The sequence below is a fragment of the Nothoprocta perdicaria genome, unplaced genomic scaffold (genome assembly GCF_003342845.1).
Source record: "Nothoprocta perdicaria isolate Ctin4 unplaced genomic scaffold, notPer1 scaffold_41, whole genome shotgun sequence".
Classification (NCBI taxonomy): domain Eukaryota; kingdom Metazoa; phylum Chordata; class Aves; order Tinamiformes; family Tinamidae; genus Nothoprocta; species Nothoprocta perdicaria.
The window spans coordinates 3677085-3697061 of NW_020455655.1; the positions used below are offsets into that span (position 1 = coordinate 3677085).

Below are 19977 nucleotides of genomic sequence, written 5' to 3' on the forward strand. Positions count from 1 at the left end.
AAAAAAAAAAAAAAAAAAAAAAAAAAAAAAAAAAAAAAAAAAAAAAAAAAAAACCATTATTCTCAGTTTTGCTCATAAACGACATTTGTGAGAAATAAAACTCAAGGACTATTTCAGATCTAGATGTCAGTGTTCTAATGGAATACTGCTTTGGTTTACTAGCTTGTAAATGTGATATTGAAGTTCCAAAAAATACTCTGCCTCCACCTCCAGACAGACACCAAAAGGAAGCCTTATCTTCTGGCCAACCCTGAGTGGAGCACTTTAATATTAAATGCAGGCCAGTATCTGGAATCTTGAAAGCTGTGACCAAGACTTAGCAGTAGTGTGTAGGCCAGCTGTTTCTTTTCTTCATAAGTACTCAAAACCAAAAAGACTTCCATTCATAAAGGACTGCCCAGGTCTCACATCTCTCCCTCCTTCCATGAGCTCTCAAACTTTCAAACTTCTCCATTACTTCTTCTCTGCCGATGTTTTAAATGTTCCCTTAAGTTCCCTTTTCCCATAATTGATTCCTCATTTTCTTCCAAATAGCAGCACCTGCTAGGGCAATATCAGACCCCCTTGGATCCTTGAGGACACTGATCACTCCACTCATATAGGAGTTTATCAAGCTTCTCAACTCAGCAGCCTTGGTGAGAGGTGTCCTACACATTGCTCTAGACCATGATCACACGCTCTCAACTTCTCCTATATCAGAACAATATTAAGTTTGCAAAGTCAAGCAGTCACAGACTGGGAAATACTGGTATTAAAACTGTTGATGTAACTCTAGTAAAACTTATGTGGGTACATAAGTGGTCTCTCATAGTACAACCACATATTTCTGTCACAACTAGAGACTTCTGTAAAAGTTATCTTCTTATTGTCATTGAAGTAATGTCTCTCAAAGGAAAAGGCAGCCAAACATACAAGGCATTACTGATAAAACTTCAGAGTCTTCATACTAGGATTTAAGGATTGTAATAAATCCTTTAAATTTTAAGGAATATTTAAAAGATCTGTCTTTTCTTCCATGTTTTTGAGGTCTCGCATTACTCTTACCCCACCTCCAGATATTACTGAGAATTAACAGAAAACAGGAGGATGAGTCTTTTCAAAACAAGAAAAAAGACAGATAAAACAAGTTTTAGTCACCAACAAGAGCAACAAGGAAAGGCACAGCCCACTTATTGGGAAGATTAATCTGTGCCTATAGATTCTAGAATACATGTTAAATTTGATAAAGAATTCACCAGAGATATTTTGAGACCAAGAATTCATACCAGATACTGCCAATGTATTGTTCACATCTAACAATACTATGAAACAAAGGCATGATCTTCAGAGAGAAACTTTATTGAAATGTGGTTAACAAGCAAAAAATGCTTGTCAAAATTCTTAAAAATCTTTTCAGTAACTTTTCTCAAATATTTGTATCYTCTTATTCTGTGGTTTTCAGTCAAATGAATCAAATAAAAATATCCTTGCTGGCTGCCATGCCAAAGGACTGTCACRTTCTGTACCTCCAACCATGATACATTTCACACAGTAACTTCYACATTACAGTTCATACATCTATTCATTGCATCCATTTCAACAATGCTTTTTTTTTTTCATTTAGGAAGTCTCTGAAAGATCAGCCCTAATATATAAACATATACTGAAGAGTTTTGAAAATATTTTTTCAGAGGATTGTGTATTTATGATTTATTTGTTATGCACACTTACTATTTTTGATCATTAGTCTCCAAAATCACATAATTTCTAACTCCTGAGTGAATAATGGGCATTCCCAAGAACAGCTATTCCTCAAAGATGTCACATATGTTCTTCAAACATATGCCACAGTTTTTTATCCATGGTGTAAAGGACAAAAGCATCACAATCTTCACCACTTAAGTCCTTTCAGCAAAAGGGTTGAAATCATATAGGTTCTCCCTCTTTTATAGGAAGAAAAAGAGGTCTGCTATATGGGAAAAGAGAAAGCAGAGATGTTGAAGTTTTTGGCTTTTTAAAAACCTACTAAAAACTGTCAACCTACCTACCTTTTACCTACCAAGCTCTGCATTCCAGCTTCACAGGACAGCCATATTCAGGCTTAGGTGGAGAAGGGTTCACGTACACCAAATAGCCCTTCTCAACAACAGGTATGTAAAATTATCAACTGGAAATAATGTTAAAAGTGTAGAAATTATTTTAGTAATGTGATAGTTATTGTAAGCAGAGTAAGCCAGGGCTTAAGAGGCAGATGAGCCAATACCAATTCTGACTAAGATCTGTTTCAAAGCCTGCCCTTCATCAGTTGCTGGCAAAATTCAATCCTTGTGGATGCCAAGAGAGGCACACATCCATCTAACATAGCAACAGCTGCAGCAAGAGACATTTAAATTCACAGAAGTACAGCTGTTCACATATACAGGAGATTACTCTCTGAATCTATAGAAGAACAACAAATACAGAGACGCAGAAGCTGCTATTCACTCAGAACAGAAACACTCTGGTAATCTTTAGGCCAAGGACCTTTATATTTTAGTCAGTTTGAAATCAATGAAGCGTCCCACCCTGCTTCTGCTCCCTTGATGAAATTCTGTACTTTTAACAGATGCTGAATTTGCTCTGCTACTTTGAATGCAGAAGTATTTTGAAACTTTCTTTTCTTTTATTATCAGGCAATAGAAAAAGTGTTCCATTGGTTCATACCTACAYTGGACAGATATCTCAAGACTGATGGTGACCTGCTTGTTTGTTTTAACCCAGTGCTCAGTTCGGTGGAGCTGCACTCATATCATTAGCACTTTACAGTCTCCTTTCAGGACCCACACAATAAAACTAAGTATTTCAAGCTTGGAGGAAAGTCTGCTTGCACAAGTGTAAATGGATAATTTCCTGAAGCAAAGACTAGCAACAAAACCCAGGAAACCCCACACTACCTACACTGCATACGTTCCTGTAATTGAGGGCCAGATGTTTAACTTTGTACCGCAATATGACAGAAACCTGACTCATAAATCATTCTGCTTTAAATAAAAAAAAAAAAAAATACATTGCACATACATTTTAAAAGAACTTTAAGGTTACAAAGCTAAATATTCATAAGTCAGGAGAGGAGAGGGTTTTTCTTTGATTACACTGACTTAGCTGCCTTTCTGTGTATGTACCACAATATAGAGTTCAAGTTTTAGCATCATTCTTTTCTTCACAAATGCCATGCCTCATTTAATGAGGGGRAAAAAAAAAATCAGTATTTTGTGGGCTCTGAGCATTTTAAAGCATTAATAATGTTTTAAAGTAGAGTGTATCTGTGTGTATGATGAGGCTTTTAAAATCCCATCACAGAAGCAAAAGAAGTTCAATAGGRGTGGTACCTACTAGATCTATCATGAGGCTCTAATTAAAGGAACTAAAATTGTTTTCTAAGATTAAACGACTATCAGACAGACAGCTAATAACGGGTATATTGTTATGTGTGTTATAATGTTACCATACTAAGAGGTCTTACGAGTCTTGCAATGCTTAAATCATTAAGTTACAGTAATAATTATGCTTTATGCAGACTCATGTGAACGGTTAAAAATTCTAGTGGTTGGAAACTTGAAACAAAAGACAAACCATTCGTACATCCCATTCCTGGACTACATGTGATATTCAATCTGTCAATAGCTACACTTACATAAAAGCAGAGATTGAAGGTGATTTTGTATTTGTTACTACTGATGTAAGAATTAATAATAATAGGTAAACTCATGGAAATAATATTTTTGGCAATACTATAAAAAGATCTTTCAGCCAAGTTCTAGGAATCTAAGYCTTAAAGTTAACTTACTTAATCAGCTGCTTAATCAGCTGTGTCTATAAAAAGATACTGCACATCTTAAAAAAAAAAAAGGAATAAATATATTTAAAAACAGGCAGAAGAAATCACAACATTGTAAGTATACTGGTAAAACCTGAATGCAAATGTGCCTGTCACGTAACCAACAGAGGCTTCCCCAGGTTCAYACCTGTCATAAGGTAAACCAAACTTTTGTCTTCAATACTTTTTCAGTTCTGGTAACATAGTTCTTAATTGCACTGCGAGTGTCCTGGTGTTACCACAAGTGGAAGGATTCCCTGAAGGTGAGGGAAGGCATGGACTGGATTTTCAGCTAGCAAGAGCAAGGAGGCCTGTCACAACCACATCCTATGTAAATACATTGAGAAAGAAGGGATTCATCTCCCTCCCCAAAGGTTTATCTTTAGAATCCCATTCTGCTTTATTCCATCTAGCTCCTTCAAAAGTCAGTATTACAGCATTCCTCCTAGGGAATGCCTTTGCTTTTTATGCTTATTATTGATTCAAGTAAGGTATTCCTAGAATTTATGTTTCCTAAAATGAGTTATATAGAAATAATTTGCTGGAGTTAATTAACAAAAAAACCCTGTTATGTATGTGTCAATTATTTGATAATACTTTTCTTAATATCTTCCTGCATCTCWTTCCAGTTTTCCCATAGATTTAAATCGCCTTGTCATATTCTGGATGAACAATGGAGAAAAACAATATAAATGGATTTGTTTTTAAAATTGCTGGGAAAAAAAAACATGCTTGCCTCTAACAGGAGGGAAAAGTAGCTTCCTAAATGAATGGAGATAAAAGTTTATTAGGCTGTTTCTATTTGAATTGGGGGCCTGGGCACAATCCTTGTTTTCCATCTTTCCAGAAAATGCACTGCACCAGTGCTGTGCCTATGAATTAGCAGGCAGGAATCAAAACAAGGAGAACTGCACAGAGAACAGGTTTAGTTAAATATTAAAGAATAGCTTAAACTGTGAGGATGTTATACATTTCTCTACATTTTCTTGTTTCACGTGGTCAGGRTGTCTTAACACATTTTTTTCAAATATAACTTGACAAAGAAACACMATTTTTCTAGTCTATTTTGTTAAAGAACTGCTTGGGATTTGATTTGCAAAGTTCTTGGCATAGATGTTTGCAAAGAGAAAGAAATACAGCTCAAGTCAATAGCATGATCTTCCATAAAACTAGAACAGGCCAAACTGAGAGGAGTTAGTTATGCTCATCTTGAACAGAAGTGAGCTGAATCATTTAAAGAGACCTGACATATATGAGAGAAATACTCATTTGCATATGCAGATCAAGATGGCATTTTTTCATTTAAAAATATGAATTTGTACTTGTAAGACATGAAATTGTGCAATTCAATATTAATACAGTAAAAACATTTTGGAAAAAGTTCTATAATTAGACAATGAGAGGACATGAAAGTTATCAGTAATTAAAGATTAACTGCATTGTTCACTGACTAAACTTACAGCTAGTGCCTTATTTAAACTGATCTGAGCTGAAGCACCACTTCAAAACATACTTACAGCAAGTGATTTATTCTGCAGAGCCAAGGGAAATACATGCCTATGCCTGGAAACGAGTAGCTCCGGCTTTCTGAAATGGAAACTTCAGGTATGTATTTCCCCCAACCTTCTTACTAACAGTCAGAAAAAGAAACAGTCAGTTAGAAAGAAAAAACTAGAAAGTGGAGAACAGATCTGAAAGTGAAAGTTGTCACTGCTCATAAAAGACCCAGAATATTTACCAAAAAAAGAAAAAAATTGCTTGCACCCCGCTTTCAGAAGTAAAATAGAGATTACATTTTATCCCTGATTGCTTTCTTTATAATACACACTAGATAAGCCTTCTGAATGCCACGGATTTTTTTCATTGCTGTCATTCTGAATTCAGGCTGCAGGATGGGTCTGAGAACATACTGATACAAACACAAGAAATGCGCCGGCAAAAGTCCAGCTGCACCCAGCCCTTTCATTCCCACTTCTGGCCAGAACCAAGGGCATAGGCTGACAAGGTACAAGCTTGGTTGGGAACAGCAGTGACCACAGCCTATGGGGCTCAGTCTTCATGACAGCCACCACCTTACGGCTCTGGAACATCCAACATGGGAAAGGCACCCAGTGCCGCTTGCTCCGTATCCTGAGAGGTGCATGGAGCAAGGGCTTTGCTGAATTAGGAAATGTTAGTCGAGTCACAAACATGGGAAACAGGCCAACAGGCTGAACTGGAGACAGCGAGAAGAAAAGTTGATTTGGACTTTGAGGGAAAATTGCTCAAAAAAAGATGAAAAAGTGAGTGACAAATGGGGTTAATCCAAGAGGCCTCTGAGGAAGAAGTTGAGGACTTCAAGGAAGATTTCCTTACTCACTCTGGCTGCTTGTGTACAGGAAAGACTGAATAACATGAGGTCCTCTGGCGTCATATACCTTTGATGCTCATTCTGGAACATTTCAGTGAAAAATCCTAATTTACTATGTCCCCCTTACCACAAGGTGGCACATCCGTACTCCCTATGATTTTAAACTACCTCTACAGTTTGTTTCAATCAAGTTTTTAAAAGCAATCCTTCCCATTTCTACAGGAGTGAGGAGTAGGGGAGAGAGAAAAAAAAAATCAGAGAAGGACAAACTACACTGCAATACCTGCTATGAACAACGGCAGGTTCTCAATCCTCCTTGGAGAAAAACAGAGTTTCCAAGTTCTGCAGACACATCTTTTAATTCTCAAATGGAACATAGACTTTGGATTGCAGACTGATGCCACAGCTGAAAATCAGCATAGAGTAGCAAAAAACTCAGTATTTAGCCATTACTTTGAACCTCTACAATTTAAGCCTGCTGGTCACCCACGAGTCACTGTMCAGCGCACAGGTTTTACTTGCTGCAACTTTTCATTCTTACACTGCGAGTTTCTTAATAACTACAAACGCTAAGGAAGACCGTTCCCTAGTAGTTCTTCTTTTCCTTCATGCTGATAAAAGTTGTGCTTGGAAGTCAGACTCTGCAATATCCAAATACACATTCTCATTTTCCCCTAGTGGCTGATCTAATAAAAATCTCAGTGATTTTCTGTGCAATTGTTCCTCTTTTACAAGTCTACGAAACACAAATACCCTGCACAGTCTATAAAGACCACAGCACGCCCTCTCCACAGTACATAATGGACCCACATGTTTCATTTCTCCATCAGAAATGCAGTAAGCAGAGCATGAATTTATCAAATTGCAAAAAAAAAAAAAAAAAAGATTTGAAAGAAAACCCAGATAAGTGTGTGTGAGAGACAAAGAATTTTTAAGAGACAAATACTGATTTAAACCAAAGAACCGAAATGCTAACTTGCACATGAAGCAATTCTATCTGCACACCATAGAATATATGTTTTTACAAACTAGATTCTTGGAGATTTAAAGTATAAACTATGTACACAGCTCCCTCTGATGACCATTGGACACTATACAACACAAGTCTCCTTTTATTTTTGCTCTTGGATTCAACTGACAGCTGACTGGTTAAATTCTAATTGCTTCCAAGTGAGGTCAGCAAAGGTATTTATCAAAAAGGACTGAACAACAGGCGCAACACACACATGCACGCGCACGCATAAGCACATACACACCTCCTCTCGAGCGSCTTGATTTATGGAAACAATTACAATTCTGGTGGAGTCTTTCTGAGCTGAGAAAGTTTGTCGCTACAGTAGGGTCTCATGTTGCAAAACGCAGACAACCGAAATGGAATACTTGCCTATCCAGCTGTTATCAACCGAAACAAGTAAGTTATCTGTCCTTTCCAAACATATTCAGCAGTTACTAATAGCTTTTATCTTGTTTTCTATATGTTAGATGCTTAAAATGTGTTGAGTAATTTTTCTATGAATATACTGAAAAATGTAGGCATAAAGAGGAAAGGACACGACTATGTAGTCTGTCTTGAAATCTGGACTAYGGAAATGTTCTCTGATAGAATGGTGCAAATAGCGAAGGCAGAGGCATGAAGCAAGCAGCAGTATTTTTCAGTGCATGAAAACAGTTCAACTGAATTAGCTGAGGGCTTTTTTGGAAGGACTTGTAACTGAGCTGAAGACAGAAGTATGTTTACAATCAGTTTAAATGACTGTTTATGCAAAAGGCTATATAAAGATATTTGTTGTATATACATTTGCCTATTTTTAAAAATGAGCATAGCATGTTATGGATTTATGCATAGAACATTTCAGTAGAATAATTTATTCTTGCACATTTGTAACAACTGCTCATAAAGACTTATATATGCAACTTTTCCTCACAGATCTTTTACTTTCAGTGCAAGCAGCAAATTCAAGTAGCACAGAAGGTCACAGCAACAAAGGTGTTTATAACTTGTGTCTTTAAAGGATATTTTGACTGAAAAAGATACTTACGAAGCTCTTCCATTTCGCCATTAACTATTAAGGAATAAGGATCAGAATTCTAGAAGAGGGAACAGTCTCATTTAAATCAATCTGTAACTCATAAAGACAGAAGGCAGGTCGGTGACCTAAGAGCAACCGTCTACTTGAGATTTAATTTTCATTATGTTGTTCATGAACACCCAGAACACTGCACTATAATGCACAAATGGATACTGACATGGATCCTGCCAATTTTGCTCTACAGATCATACTTTTACATTATCTTTCTAATGGGCACTATATCTTTAGCTTGCAATGACATGACTCCAGAGCAAATGGCTACAAATGTGAACTGTTCCAGCCCTGAGCGACATACTAGAAGCTATGATTATATGGAAGGGGGGGATGTAAGAGTGAGAAGACTTTTCTGTCGAACTCAGTGGTATATGAGGATTGATAAGCGAGGCAAAGTAAAAGGGACAAGAGAAGCAAACAACAACTACAGTAAGTAATACATTTTGCTTTTGCTATTTCTAAGTTTTTAGAAAGTCATGCAGCATTGTCTCCTATTCCTTGACTTAGAGTAATTTGAAAATAATTTTGTATAGAGTACTGACCATTGTATAAGGCAAGTTTTCCAATTAATCCTACAGCAGGACATTTGTTATTGATTTTGAAATGCGTCATTTTAAATACTACATTGTAGATCTGCTAATGTATTAGTTACAGCTGTTAACTATTAGCAAACAGAGAGGCTATTTTAAAAGTGAATTAAGGTTGTAAGTATGAAAATGCATAACCACAAATTCTGCTCATAAAATACTTAAGAAACAATAAACCACATTTATATATTCCACAAACTACCTACAAGTTTGGTATGTTTAAGTTAACAATTGAAACATATGCAATACTAGAAAGTTGAATGGAAAGAATTATGTAAACTGTCTTGCAAAATCTTTTAGATATTTTGCCAAGCCAGGAACAAAATCTATTATAGTTTCTGCAGCTCATTATTGCAATGATCATGATGATGAAAAAATATTCTCTCCTCTTTCTTCCAAAAAGATGACTCATGTAGAGAGAATGGATATATAAAATTTTGCAAAGTTCTGCAATTTTTGCACTGGCAAAAAAACGTTGTTCTGGAATGTTTTTCAAATACATAACTATATTACTTTTATTTTTAACTACTTGAAGACATCATTTCTACATTCATTGTTTTTGCCAATTTGGCTTCTATGTTGTCACAATTATGTTGTCAGTTTGGAGAAATTTCACATCTCCTTTTAAAGGCTGTATTATTTTTTAAAAAAAGAAAACAGAAAAAAAGTACAGGATTATAATTCAAAACAAATATGAGAAAGAGAAAGGGCTAGACACATTCTGGTCTAGTATTTAKAGTCAATTGAAAGAACAAATATCTGTCCAATGCAATTAAATGCATTTTTAATATATGCTGCACATATTATTATGCTTTATATAACAGAAAAAACCCCACAAACTTCAAGAGCTGTTAACGTGTTTCAGCTTTCCAATGAAGATTACTGCTTATTTGCTACAAAAACAGCACTTTTCAGTGCTAAGCACCTACCTAGTGGGCTTCAGAATTTATTGCTCTACTTCACAACTGTATTAAGTATCTTGCATGGCTAAAATTTCATTGACTAATGTTACTGTTTCTTTTAAAATTTGTTTCTGTATGTCTGCTTTCTTCCTACATCATATTCTGTAAAGCCCTAATACTCTCAAAGGTATCACATGGCCGGAGGCCAAAAAAGCTATCTGGTCCACATGCAGGAGTCTCATTGAGCTTCAGGAAGACCCTGCTAGGAGAAAGACTTACAGGGCAAGTTTAGAAGTGAAATGTTGCTCCCACAGAATTGAATAAACTAACTGCTACTGTTGAAATAGCCTTTTTTTTTTTTTTTTTTTTGGCATAGAAATGCATTTTATCCATTCTTCTGTTATTATTTACAAAGAAACATTTTAATGAGATTATTACAACATGTAAAGTTAAATAATTATATAAATTTTCTTTTGGTGGTCCAAGACTGCTTAACTAAGGACTTGGTTAGCAATTTAGCATTATTTCAAATTCAAGCAAAGACTCAGTTCTCTGCAGGATTCCATGTTGCTAAAGCACACTAATGATACCCAGAAATGTTCTGTAATGAAACCATTAGAGGATATCAGGTCATCTTGTGCTAAAGGCAATCTATTTCCTTGTGGAGTTTGCTGAACATTTTATGAAGATTTACTGATGGCAATAAACTACCTCAAGTTACAGGACTATTATCTTGATTCATTAAACCTGTATACTGAAGAACCCCCCCCAAACTTTACTCTCCTTTTTGGTAAATATAATAGGTATCAGGAGGAAAAGAATCAAAGCTTGAATGGTTTATCTTGTAAATGAGATGCACTAGGATGTGCTAAGATCTCTCTACTGCATTTATGTAAAATACATGGGGAGTATCCCATGATATTAAAGTCTCTCATTATAATTTATCTATTGYACACTAGGAAATAATTCTGCAAATATTTTTGTCATATAAGTAGAATAGGGAAATATAGATGAAGATGACCGACAAGGTCTGAATGCTGATAACAGTTTCTGAAAAGAAATATTTAATATAGTAAGATTTTTTAAAAATCACATTCTCTACCCAACTGAGGATGCAAAAAGCCTCCTTGAAGATGTGTTTATGGCCCTATACCAAAACACTTTTCAAGAATATGACATAGAGGGAAAAAAAAAAGATGGCACTAATAAGCTTTCTCCAAACATTTTTTTAACCAGAAGACTCAAGAGACAACTTAAATCCAGGGTCTCTGAAAAGTATCATTTATACTATATGCATTGCCAAGATGGATTAACAGTTAAGTTAAAATGTCCCTGTTCTGTGACTTCTAGTTCTGAAATCATTAAATTAATAAGATCTGTTAAATAAATAAAATCTGTTTCTTGAGATGAAATCCCAGAACAGATGTAGCCAAATTAATCAACAGCTGTGAAAAATGTTGCTCTGAGAAGTATCTTCATACTTTAATTGTCCATTTATGTAATATCCTAACAATACAAAAATAGCTAACAAACTCTCTATCCTTCACAGATGAAAATTCAACTTCTACTCCTATATTAACTGGAGATATTTCTATAAAAAAAAAGTAAAATATACTTTAAGTTACAGGTATAAGAAAAGGAATCTCYTTGACTTTTGAATCATCAACATGTTCTAATGAAATCAAGAAAAAAATCCAGCTTTTTAACTACTTTAAGTTAAATTAATCTTAAGAAGTTGCCTTGACAGTCTTGCAAAATCAGTAACTTGTTTTCAGCTCATGAGCACAAGCACTGTGTAGAGCAATCAGCTTCACAATTTGAAATGTGTGTAGAATTACTATTCAACGGTATCATTGGAAAGTACCAAAACACATGGATCTCTTCTGATCAGTCAAGATTGCAAAAGTAAAAATATAAAGACATCAGGAAGCAAGATCTCTGCAGTAGTTTGCTGCAGTTTAAGCCCCGTAGTAAGTTACAAAATTAAAAAAAAAAAATTTATACACATCCTATAAAAGCAACAGGTGAAACAGGAAGCTGTAACACTGTCACTAAGATACTGATGCAAAACCCCCACATTAAATATAAGTGGATTGAAATTCTATGACAAAATGAAGTACCACATCTTTATCACTCACTGGCCGTAATTTATCTATCTATCTGTCTATCTATTTATCATTCATTGGTTTCAAAATGCATTTAACTGCTTACTCCAAGTAGTATCTGCGTACCATGCCAATGCAAGGAAACKGCTGAATCCTATCTAATATAGTGATGACCTTATTAGGTACTCAAAGATCATTTATTCTGTCCATACTTCAGTAAGCAGTAGATCCTTCTTGTGGACATGAAGCAGATAAGAGTAAAATAAGCAAATCAGAGGATAGTGATTTCCACTAGGCAGAAGAAACCACTTTGCACCTGACAAACGGCTCTGCTTTTCAGGCTGAGAATAAAAATGCAGAGTGAAAACTCACAGCCACATAATGAAAAACTAAAGTAAGCATCAGAAAACAGCCAGAGAAACAAGATCATCCAGCACAGTTTTTCATTATTAATTATTTTTTTCTTTATTATACTTTGCCCAAACATAATTATTTGTTTCTTTAATTCAAAAATAAAATTTCTACCCAGTTCATTTAAAATAATCCAAAGGGGCATACAAACTAGACTCCCAGAATTCAGGATTAATAAGTRAGAGTGACTGACCAGATGATGGCAATAACGTGGCAATTTGTTAACTCCCTATCACTGATGAAAAGCAAGTCTCTCTATTACTGCTTACATTTACTTTCATTTCAGTCTTAAGAATTTTACCAGATTTACTTAAATTTGTACAGAAAAAAAAAAAAAAAAAAAAAAAGGCCAAAACCAGAGTTTATTTTGACTCTATCCAGGAGGATTTACAACTACAACTGGATGATGCTTTAGACTTTCCACGCTCTGTTGCCTTTGGAATCTCATTTTAAGAACTTCAAAGGGCCTCTTAGTTACTAGAAAAGCCTTCCCGGAACCTGAGTCCTAACATGTCTGATCCTATCATATTCCATGTGTGCTTTAAACCCAGAAAGTGCATATTTCCACCCCCCCATTTTTCTTTCTCTCCAGTGGATGAGGTCAAAAACATAAGAAAAAGAAGAAAAAAAAGAAAGAAAAAGACCAGTGATATTTTTACACAAATTGGTGCACATTTTACACTGAGAAATTTCTTATATTTTCATCAAAATTCGACTACACAGTTTTCAGCATCATTAAATGAATCTAGGTTTTGTTCAAACTTAGACCCTAAACTGATGACAAAACACATTTCAAATGCATTTTAGTAGTTAAATATTCAAACTCACTTGGAAATCAAAGTCATTTCCAATAGCATTTTATATATACTTTTTATGATAAAACAGATGTTGGCATATGCATGCTATGCCATTGTAACAAATTTTATTTCTGCTCTTTAATATATATTGCATAACGAAACAAAAGATTCAATATCTAAAAATCATAAAATGTATTTCAAGGCAGGACTGTCAGCATGCCCAGCAAATTTCTYTCAACAGCTTCAGATGTCAGCTATTGATGTTCCAGATTCAGTTAAGGATTATGTGCACTCCAGCCAGACAGAAAGCCTGTCTTTGTAACTGCATTCCTGATTTTTCCAAGGTTTGTTGGTTCAACCAATGCACTGGGCTAAATGGAAGATAAACCTCGACATACTTTTGCTTCATATTATCACTCTACTAATCTATTTGTACACCAGAAAGAGGTTTCATTTCAGGACAATATATGCATTTTCTCTGGAACCTTAACAGCCAGTGCCAAGGATGATATAGATTAATCAGATCTATAGAGAGTTTCCTCTACTCCCTCCTTCCCTTTAGCTCTCTGTGCAGCCCTGGTGGTAACTACCCCCTCTATTTTTGTGCAGGCAAAAGATACTCTATACCCACCTTTGTCTATACATACACATTTTCACCACGAACCGCTGCTGGAGATGGGTTTTAGAAAAGATGCAGTTGTTACCAGCAGCTGAGGCATGGCTGAGTGCCAGCTTCTTCGATAGGAGCACCCTTTGGAGGAAGCGAGGAGAAGAAAGTGGGAGTGCAGTCTTGCATCACTGCAGCAAGACCGCTCCGAGCTCATGTATCAAAGTCCAGATGAGGGTTCAGCTGACACAAGATGACAGCAGTGCCACAAAACCCAGGAAAAACTGTCCATTACTTTGGAATTTACTTCTTGAGTTGTCATCACCTTGTCTATTCCATGGTACTTAACAGCTGAAAAATGAGTGTAAAACACTAACTGGTCAGAACAGTAGCGATTTATACTCTCTTTCTCCCCACTTTGAGCACCGTGGGAGCACATAAGCTGTGTGAGGCGAGAACGTGACCCYGGGGCTTGGGCATAGGCAGCTGCTTCCCAAGCTAACGCGCCCCAACTGGGCCACACATCTCTGGGCTGGCTTCAAACCTGGGGCATGAGCTATGAGCAATGGGAGCAGGGAGGACGTTAGGATGAGACTACTCAGCTCGACTGATGCGCTTGGCCTTCATAGAGGTTGGCAGTTTGGTTGTGACTCTGCATTTTTTTTCTCTGCATCGCTCCACGTGGAGGTTTATCAGAAATGCAAATTGCTGTACTTTTATGGAAYCCGCAATCAAGTTTAGCAACTAACTGCAGAGGCAGCTAATGGCCATATTTGTTTAAGAAGTAAAGTTACAGCCCCATCACCCGCATGGTTTATTTTTCTCCTCATTGTTTATAATTTCTGAATGTTAAAAAAAAAAAAATCAAGTCAGATTTCTATCATTAAGCATGTTATTGCTTCATCTTGAAGAAAATGTGCTGAAGTGGCCCTGACCTGAGACTCTAGAGACTTGAGGCTTATCCAAGTTTTTAAGCAATTTGCTTACAGACTTTGGGAAAATTCTTCAAACTCTCAGTGCCTCTATAAAGGGGAATTATTTGCCTCTGTGTAAAGAGCTATAAAAGTTATTAGAGAAGAAATCTCCAAGCCTACAAAAGAGTTGTGTAGTAATGTTATAGACAGTCGATACTTTTATTATGGGATATTAATTGTAAACCAAAACTACATAAGTGGGGATCTGGACAGAACACAGAGCTTAAATCAATCTCAAACAAGCTGTTTTTCATGCTGGTAAACAGAAATTACAGTAATTTGATAGAATATTTAATTCCTAAAGCAGTATTTCTTGCAAACCAAAAACAAAACGCAGACTTTCCTCTTTGCAGTTCTCAACTTTCTGTATTGTTTCAGCATCTGAAAGTGACTTTTTAGACTTCTAGGATCCTAGAGTACGGAGCAAAGCCTTTTTTTCCCTTCCAAACTCCTTAAAGTTCAGGAACACCAAGACATTTTAAAACATGTAATTATACTGTTCCACACTGCAAGACTTATCAACTAGTAGTATATTTTGGAACATTTTCCTCATCAAAAAGAGAATCAACTCAGCCAAATGAAGACTCTTCCTGGGTGGCACACTGCTTTCATTGCATAATTGACTGTCTATGACTATATTTGGCAACGACATTTCAATTGTCTTTTTTGGCCTTTGACTTTATTTTTAATTTTTAATTCTGGATATGAGCTAATGGAAAGGTCAAGTTAGCCTTCTGGTGTATGTAATTTAGAAACATTATTAAGGAAAAGTTAACAGTGAAAATTCCTATGGCAATAACATAACGGAGCTTAACAGTTACTGCACTGGATTGTCACACTTTCATAACACTGACATCATTTATACAAATGGAAAAAATTCTTTGTAACAATTGGTGTTGAAAAGCTGGAAACATATTCACAGATGTGTCCAACAACTTCATGAAAACAGAAAAAAAAAGCAATAAAAATACCAGTGCAATCAATATGCTCCCTTGAATACTTTTTAGCTTTTGAAATAAAAACAAGAACAGAATTAAATTCTAACAAAATTTCTGTACAACATTCACATGAACCATGTACCCGCACAATTTATCAACAGAAGACTACAATATTCTGAACAGGTTGACTCACATAAGCAGCCTAGTAAATCCATACAGGCCAGTTAAAAAGAGTAAAGTCAACATATTGCAACTGGCGATTTGCTTTGCTTAATTCAGAGTGGAATCTAATACTTCAAATTAAAACCTACAGGCCAAGACAACGAAAGAATCTAGTCAGTTCACTAAAAACACTGTTTTTTCCTTCAGTACACCAACTCTCAAAACTCATCACAGCCAGCACAGCAACAGATTACCTCAAATTCCCAAATGAAAGCACAGGTAGCCCACGCCATAAAACTTATAGCCACAAGAACTTCTAAATACGGGAGGTAACAAACACTGCTTACTCATTTCCACCAAAGCACTTTCAAATACTCCCCTTAGCTGTTCAATATTTTTTATTTCTTTGTTTTTTTGATGGAGTGTCCTAACACAACTATTTTAACCTGAATTAACACACATGCCTTATCTTAATTCCAGTTTTGGTAGGCTGTCTTCCTTTATTTTAAGTATGCTAATAGACACTGGGAGGTGCTATAGCCTATAAAAAGAAGCAGATGAGACTTGTCCTCAAGTGATTTGGATACTTGGGAAGTACCAAGTGATGCCTAGCTAGCTAGAAAGCCAAAAAAAAAAAAAAAAAGGGAAAACGCTAGCAAGCGTTTTGATATGAATCATATATTCATTAATAACCTGTGCTAATTTACAGGGATTTTTTGAACATGCCCTTTAAATGTCAAATGCGATTTGACAATTCAAACAGAAGTGATTATATACAGTAAATATATCTAAATGGACAATTTTATGATTTGATAATGACAGAAATGATTAGACATCAGTGTGCATATTTACTGCAGCACATTTGCATCAAATCCTAACACAGCTGCATGTGTAGCTGTRTTGACATCCTGTAGCTGTTCAGGTGAATTAGTATCATGATTCTGTAGATTTGTATGCAAAACTGTCAAGCAATGGTTTTTGTGCTTGTCAAGTGCACAGACATCTGCTCACTAGAGGAGTTTTCTGGCTTCTTGAATAACACATACCATACTGTTTGCATTATAATGGCAGACTTACCTTTGGAGTGGTCTACCTGAATGCAGAGGGAAAATGTTTAAGCTCTCTAGCTAGGCACTGAGCGTAAAGATTTAGGAGCGAATGCTGAGGGAGCTAATTCAGATAAGGAAGGTAACCCATTCCTGTTGCAGCTTCTGCCCCAAAAGAACTTACAAAAATAAATGCTTTATTCCCTGTCAGAAAATCTGAAGAAAATCAGGAAGGATTACTTAATTCTTGAAAGTGCAGTGAGTACTAGTACAGCTGAAAAGCACAACTGCCACCAACAACAGCAACTCTAATTTCACCATGTTCATTTGTTTCCTTTGTAAGCAGCTGAGGTACAGTTTAGACAGTTAGGTATGGCACATAATGCACAAAATTAGATAGAAAAATCTAGATAACTATTAAGTTGTTATTGGTCAGATCTTTACAGTGATCTAGGGATATCAGCTATGTAAGATGAGGAAATTTAATTTTTCTTAGTACAAATACGTGGATTTTATATATATCTCTAGATAGAGCAAGGGCCTTTTCCCTGTAAGCAACTGTYCTCGCTGTTGTGACCCGGTGCACAGGTTTTTTTGAGCCTCTTGCTCTCTTTAACATTCCGTTTCCTTGCAGTAATGCTACGATGTTTTCAGGGTACTAAAGGGCAGTTTGAGCATCTGTTTCAGCAGCCAGACATCAAGCTTTGTTATTGAGATAAAGGTATGGGATGTTTTCCTACCTTGCTACCAGCAAACCAATCATACACCTGGGTGAATTATGTTGGAATTTGAAGTCATTAGTGGTTCAGTCAGTTCACAGGAAACCAAACATGATGCCAATATTGACAGTCAGCTTAGGAGAGTCTGCTCAAGTAAATAGTCAGTCCCAGCCACCCAGGCACCTCCACCAGCCCCTTTAAAAGCATCTTCATTTAAGTAACAGAAATAATGCAACCATTAATAAAACCATTCTTTTAAATTATTATACACCTATTTCAAACAGAATGCCCAAATGAGCGAAGTGGTGCCCAGGCTATGTGACTGTAAGCACCGCAGGAGGATGACTGAATTGCCTTCTCTTCTGCCTGTGTGCCCTGAAAAATTCAGTCTATAATACTGAACCTAACTGTCCTGCAACAATTTAAAGGAAAAAGAGATTACCACATCTTTCTAGGAAACTATTACCACATCTTTCTAGGAAATCATACTCTGCTAATTTTTTAACAAAATAATCCAGTCTTTTTAATTTGAATTAATCTATTTTGATCATATTGTTCTGGAACATGTTTTCAACAACTTAATTTCTGAAAGGGCAGTTTTATCTAGAAGGAATGCTGGAATCAATATTGGTCTATACAAAAATGTTAACACTATCATCACCTATACTAAAAGCAGAATTTGGAGGGTGATTCATAACATAGGAGGCATAAAATAATTAAGTGGTGAACAAGATTATTTTCTGATTCTACTTATACAGCCACTGGAACTCATCACATTCTTTTAAGTAATCTAGGAAAGGAATATACATATTTTAAGTATAGTGAAGAAATTTTTCAAAAATGTTTACTATTTGGGGTGTAACAAATACCTGCTTTTGGCAGAATAAAAATACGTATTAATCTCTTCTTTTGTTCTTAGATATCAAAATATGTCATGCCTGATATTAGTTGTTTTTTCCACTCCTCATTTTCCCATGAGCAGTGCTTTTTAAAAAATCATTATTTTCTCTGATCACTTTCTTGTTTGCCATAAATAGTCCATCCAAACATGAAATATATATATAGATGTAAGTTTTGTACAAATTAACTAAGTAATCATATCTACCTCCCCAAAGAATTAGCTACGTGAAACTTAAACCTATCACGTGTCTTATTGCCCAGAATATTTCTGCCTCTATACTGAAGGTTTGGATCACAGCTTATTAGGCAGTCTCCCGAACATGAAACAACTTTCCTGCTTCAGCATTTCAATTCCACGTACTTTCAGATCAACTCTGTGCAGCCAAAGTGGAATTGCCAGCTGTAGCTCCAGCTCTGAGAGTTCACTCTCTTTCGGCTCCTGGCCCACCAAATGAAATRCTGTTTTTTCATACTTACCTTTGAATGTCTATCTGGCAGCTTGCCTCTCAGTGGATCCCTCATATCTACCCTGGCATTGCTSATTACACTTGCTGCGCTCCATCTCACACGCCGTTTTGTACAAAAAAAAAAAGCCTGATTTGAACCCTGTTGGGGACTGTGCCACGCTCAGTGCATTAATACAGGTTCCTCAATGGAAAGACATTCCCTTCTCACTTACACAATATTTGACTGCAACGCACTCTTAATAACTGCAGAGATGTAATTAGCCTGAAAGAACAATCATTTGCAAAGCACTTGAGCTCTTCTTTTCAGTCTAGAGTCAAGATTTGTCCTTTCTGTTCATATTGGCTTACTGATACAATACAATGAACTATTATTAACAGTCTAAAGAGTTGTTTTTGAAAGCAAAGAAACATTGCACAGCTGTGGAGGAGTTAAGTTACTGACTAGTGGAAAAGCTATCTAACCCTGTGATTCATCAAGGAAAAGTTTGCTCAGGAGTTGAAAGACCCATATTAGGAAAGAGAAAAATATGTGCAGTTTGGGTCTAGYTCTACCAAAATTAGTACCAGTTTTGATAACTGATTTTCTACCAATAGTTCAAGACATCAAATAAAATTTACTAATGCTACAAATTATCTTCTTTACTTTAGAATATGATTCAATAACCCTGATAATACAGAGTGGACATAAAGAAAAGTGAAATCCCTATTACACCAGCAATCTCTTCTGATTTTCAAGTCAGCATTGCTTATTTGTATCTTACAAACAACTCTGCAGTAATGTTGCTATCTCTATTTATTYTAGTAGGCAAGAAATAGTCTTTAGGATTGAAAACCCAACATTTTTCCTCAATTTTGTCACTTTTTCTCCAACTTCTCATTAAAATGCAGTAGAAGTCACAAAGAAAAAAGCACAGCAAAAAAGAAAACATTTCTTCACTACTTTAAGTTCCTGGAATACATCTAATGGTTTCAGCCAGAGCAGAAAACCATGAAAGATCCTTAATAAAGAACAAGGTTTTTGATGTATTTTAAAATGTACCAGTACTTGCTCAGCCAAGCTTTGTGCTGGATCAACTTTATGGTCTTCAGGAGA

At 35.9% G+C, this 19977-nt stretch overlaps 2 protein-coding genes across 2 annotated transcripts in view; one reads left to right on the top strand and one right to left on the bottom strand.

Moving 5' to 3' along the window:
- The window catches only part of FAM227B (family with sequence similarity 227 member B), a 22866-nt gene extending 14629 nt beyond the window's left edge, over window positions 1-8237 (bottom strand). The window contains exon 1 of the mRNA XM_026045812.1: window positions 8225-8237. Within this exon, the coding sequence (XP_025901597.1) occupies window positions 8225-8237 (13 nt within the window). The remainder of the gene's footprint in view (window positions 1-8224) is intronic.
- FGF7 (fibroblast growth factor 7) overlaps window positions 7492-19977 on the top strand; it is a 22393-nt gene continuing 9907 nt past the window's right edge. The window contains exons 1-2 of the mRNA XM_026045752.1: window positions 7492-7596; window positions 8113-8698. Of these exons, the coding sequence (XP_025901537.1) occupies window positions 8413-8698 (286 nt within the window). The 5' untranslated portion in view covers window positions 7492-7596; window positions 8113-8412. The remainder of the gene's footprint in view (window positions 7597-8112; window positions 8699-19977) is intronic.